Source organism: Zingiber officinale, chromosome 9A (genome assembly GCF_018446385.1).
Source record: "Zingiber officinale cultivar Zhangliang chromosome 9A, Zo_v1.1, whole genome shotgun sequence".
Classification (NCBI taxonomy): domain Eukaryota; kingdom Viridiplantae; phylum Streptophyta; class Magnoliopsida; order Zingiberales; family Zingiberaceae; genus Zingiber; species Zingiber officinale.
The window spans coordinates 135,488,065-135,493,122 of record NC_056002.1 but is presented as its reverse complement, the minus strand read 5'-3'; the positions used below and the strand labels follow the sequence as shown (position 1 = coordinate 135,493,122).

Here is a 5,058-nt window from a genome sequence, read left to right as displayed (position 1 = left end):
TTCAATTTACATGGATGATATAAATATCTATTTATATAAATGTTAATATTGTGATACATTTTGTGGATTGAGAAATATGTATATGTTATTGTTTTTCACAAAAAGACACGTGGATATGAAATGTAAGAATTTGATTATAATATACATTTAGTAATAAAATTAGAAATGAATTTATATATAGAATTGTAAATGGAAATTTTTGTATATATGGATTTATAAATGAAATAAAACTATATTTTTAATGTCATTTGAGACCGAATAATGACAAATTTGAGACAAAATCAGAGAAGAAATTTGTAATTAAATTTAATGACATTTGATCAAATTAAAAATGGATTCATAAACTGTTTTATAATCAATCTCTAAAATTAGAAATAGAACATTTCTATTTCAAAATAAGAGACGACACCTTCAACAACGGATTTCTGAGATGAAATTTTCCATCTCAAACTTTCATTTGAGATAGAAAAATGGATTTTAGAGACAGATTTTTCCGTCTTTGAAACCCTATTTCCTTGTAGTTAACTTTACTTTGTTCTTGAAGAGTAACATGAAGTTAAATTAATTTTGATAACTCCCTTGCATGATTAATGAAATTAAATTGTTTTTGACATTGTTCTTATATAGTTGAAGAAGTCAATTTTGCTTTAGAATAAATTTACATGGCAATAGTCCTCCGCTGCTGCTGGAGTATCAATGGTCCGACCTCCTCCATCATAACATCCTTGTAAACTTCCCTTGCTGATCCCCTTAAGTTTTTGCATAAGTTTTCTTTTTCTAGACCATTTATAAGAAATCAAAATATACTTATCCTATATCACCTGACAGTAAATTCCTTCAAACAATAATGATATAAAATGAAGAAAAGGTCTTGTAAATATCTTTTTCCTCGATAAGAATAGGGGGCTCGCGGAGGAAGAAGGGGAGGAGAGGTTTGAGAAGGAAGTTGGGGCTGAGAAGGGGGAGGAGGCTAGGTCGAGAAGCATTAGGCGAGTTACAACGAGGAGACTCCATGCCATTTATTTTTTAAATTACTAACTCATATTACTAAGATTATATCAACACAAATTCAAAGACAATTTTAAAATTCTAGTACAGATTCTTCAGTTTTGTACTTTTGTGTAACTAAATGACTTGATGTAAAGTCCAAAGTCAAGAACGATTTCAATACTTCAAATATATTATGTAGACCAAGTATGAGTCCCCTTAAGTTAAAATCAAGCCGTATCTGTAGCTCAATCCAAATTTTCTTATCTTTACTTCAAATATATTTTTCCATCGTCAATCCATTGATTTTGATTTCCATCAATCAATTACTGAAGACCAGTCTATCAATTTGTTTGTTATATTTTTTAAAAATTAAAATGAAGTCGATTTAATTAAAATAATTATTTTTTTAATTAAAAAATTTTAAATTGTCAGTTTAATCGGTTAACTCGATTTAACTATTTTTTTTTTTAAATTTATACGTGCACTCTAAAATAAAAACAAGGCAAATAACAAATGATTAAAATAATTAATCAAAAAAGAAAGGTAAAAAAAAAACAAACAATGAATTTAGAAATTGCATGGCCGTGAGTCAAAATCCAGCCTTATCCCCAACCCAATCCAAACTTTCTGCCCTCCACCTCTCATTCTTCCTCTTCTTCCTTTCCTCGCCGTTAAACACCACACTTCTTCTTCATTCTTCTTCTTCTTCAACTTCAATTCCATGGCTTGCTCCAATTTCACTCCGCTCTGGGGCTCCTCCAAGCTCTCGTCCCCCTCCCGTCTCGCCCTGCAGGCTCCCCGCTCGCCCCGCCCGTCGTCGTCCACCGTCGTCTGCAGCCTCCGCGACCTCCGCGACCGCATCGACTCGGTGAAGAACACGCAGAAGATCACCGAGGCGATGAAGCTGGTGGCCGCGGCGAAGGTGCGGCGCGCGCAGGAGGCGGTGGTGAGCGGGCGCCCCTTCTCGGAGACGCTGGTGGAGGTTCTGTACAACATCAACGAGCAGCTGCAGACGGAGGACGTGGACGTGCCGCTGACCCGCGTGCGCCCCGTGCGCAAGATCGCGCTGGTGGTGGTCACCGGCGACCGCGGCCTCTGCGGGGCCTACAACAACGCCATCATCCGGAAGGCGGAGCAGCGCATGGCGGAGCTCTCTGTTCTGGGGATCGAATACACGCTCATCAGCGTGGGGAAGAAGGGCAACGTCTACTTCCAGCGACGGCCCCACATCCCGGTCGACCGATTCCTGGACGCCGGCAACCAGCCCACCGCTAAGGAGGCGCAGGCCATCGCCGACGACGTCTTCTCCCTGTTCGTCAGCGAGGAGGTCGACAAGGTGGAGCTGCTCTACACCAAGTTCGTGTCGCTGGTGAAGTCCGATCCGGTGATCCACACGCTGCTGCCGCTGTCGCCCAAGGGCGAGATCTGCGACGTGAACGGCGTGTGCGTGGACGCGGCCGAGGACGAGCTGTTCCGGCTCACCACCAAGGAGGGGAAGCTGACGGTGGAGCGCGACGTGGTGCGCACGCCGACGCCGGCCTTCTCCCCCATCCTGCAGTTCGAGCAGGACCCGGTGCAGATCCTCGACGCGCTGCTGCCGCTGTACCTCAACAGTCAGATCCTGCGCGCGCTGCAGGAGTCGCTGGCCAGCGAGCTCGCCGCCCGGATGACCGCCATGAGCAACGCCACCGACAACGCCGTCGAGCTCAAGAAGACGCTCTCCATCCTCTACAACCGGCAGCGGCAAGCCAAGATCACCGGCGAGATCTTGGAGATCGTCGCAGGGGCAGATGCTCTGGTGTAGTAACTATATCATTGATTCGATTCGCGCTACACTTACTTTGTGTTACCAAACGACTCTGTTCCCTCTTTAATTGTACAACATATTTAAGTCAACATCTGTTTTTGACCTTATTTATATATGGGATTATTTTTTATTATTACAATGGAGTTAAAAAAAAAACAAGAATGATTGGAACAGTATATAGGAATGAATTGTAATATATATATATATATATATATTTATTTATTTATATATGGGATTATTTTTTATTATTACAATGGAGTTAAAAAAAAAAACAAGAATGATTGGAACAGTGTACTAGGAATGAATTGTATATATATATATATATATATATATATATATATATATATATATATATATATATATATATATATATAATATAAATATGATATTATTAGAATATTCTTGATGATGATTTATAGAATGTATTCTGGCGGATCAAATTTAAACCATTTAACACTACACTTAAAGGAAAAATGTAGTTGACCATTAGATGGATCGATTATTTGACCACTAGGGCAGACAAAAGTAGTTTGTTTAAGTGGTGTGGTTGATTGATAGATTATGAGAAGTTAACATAATTGTAATTAATCGATTGATGCAAATATTATATTCAAGTAATAAAAGAAAAAATGTCATAGACCATGAGACTGGATTAAGGTAGTGGGCTGACGGATAATGATATGTGGATTGATACCCTGAAGGAAGGATTAATTAGGAGCAAGCTGTAATAATTCATACTAGTCGATAGGGAGGAGATAGGGAGCAACATTCGGTTAATTTAATAATATATATATATATATATATATATATATATATATATATATATATATATATAATTTTTAAAATAAATTTGAGTAATTTGGTGTTAATTGAAATAATCAAATTTTAATTTATTCGCTTAAAATCAAATTTAATTTATTCGCTTAATTTATTTTTAGTAAAATTTAATTTTATTTGATTAATCAATATGAATCAGTTTTCAATTAATTAAATTAGACTAAATTAACTAAATATTCACCCTTAATTGATAAGTTGACTAATGATATTTTAACCATCAATTGATGGAGCATTTATAAGAGAAGGTTTTACCTTCTCCGTGTTGACCTTGAGACAGATTGGTGAGGGCACTGGGGACGAATATATTCACCTTTTTGTCACAATTTATAAGAGAAGGTCTTTAGAATAGGTCTAGAGTTCACAAATAACTCCAACTAATAAGATTATTAAAAGTCCTTTTGTTCTTTTGTGAAAAAAAATCCTTAATTAATTGTCTTAATTGATTAACATAAGGTATAATCGATTAGCCAATCGATTTGATCCTGCAAAAAGCACCATCAGCCTAATCAATTGGAACAAGTCTCAATCGATTAAGTTGCCCAATCCTAAACTCCAAACTTGAGTTTAGGGTTCATTTGCTCAATCCTAAAATCATTTGTGACTCGTTGAGACTTCCCATTACCTAACATCCAGTCACCCTTGACCTGTTAGGACTTTTTCATCAAGTGTCCGGTCAACCTTTGACCCACTAGGACTTTTCATCTCGTGCTAACTAGGTCTTTACTGCCCAGTTCTACTAGGACTTCCATTCCCTAGTTCCCAGCTAGGTTTTCACTGTCCAATCTCGCTAGGACTTTAATTACCTAGTTCCCAAATAGGTCTTCACTACCTAGGTCCGCTAAAACTTCCACTGTCTAACTTTACTTACGAGGATTTTTTTTGTTGCTTAACCTTCAATTAGAATTTTCAGTTGTCTAACCTCTAGTTAGAATTTCTCAGATAAGTATTTGGCTGTCCCTTGACCTACTTGACTTCTCTCTCTCACATATTATTAAATATTGAAACTCAATCTCGAGACAACTCAAGTATAGTCAAACTACTCAATCTGGATTATGCCAACAACGAGGCCAATAATAATTGACCAACAAATACAATTTTCACTCTGGCTAATGTCTTAGCTCATAAAACACAATTAAAAGTAATGGAAATAAAATATTGGAGCATGTAAATGCATACCAATGCTAATAAGGAAACGTATTGGGGTTTAGAATCCTTGTCTAACTCCCAAGCCTATGATTCATTAGTAAGTTACTGAAAGTTCACCATCTTTTACATTCTTGGAAACTTTATGTAGAGAAACCTCTTATAGGAGAAACCTTTTACCTTTACAATGAAAACTTAAGAGAGTTAAACTATAAAGAATGCTCAAACGATTTACAATACAGATTGTGTGTATAACTGTCATTTATTATAGTAAAAACTGA

General features: G+C 37.2%; 1 protein-coding gene across 1 annotated transcript; it reads left to right on the top strand.

Moving 5' to 3' along the window:
• Positions 1-1,617: 1,617 nt before the first annotated feature.
• On the top strand, positions 1,618-2,930 carry LOC122018474 (ATP synthase gamma chain 1, chloroplastic-like). Its single transcript, XM_042575798.1, has one exon. It carries the CDS (start codon positions 1,712-1,714, stop codon positions 2,792-2,794), a length of 1,083 nt encoding a protein of 360 aa, XP_042431732.1. The 5' UTR covers positions 1,618-1,711; the 3' UTR covers positions 2,795-2,930.
• Positions 2,931-5,058: the final 2,128 nt, after the last annotated feature.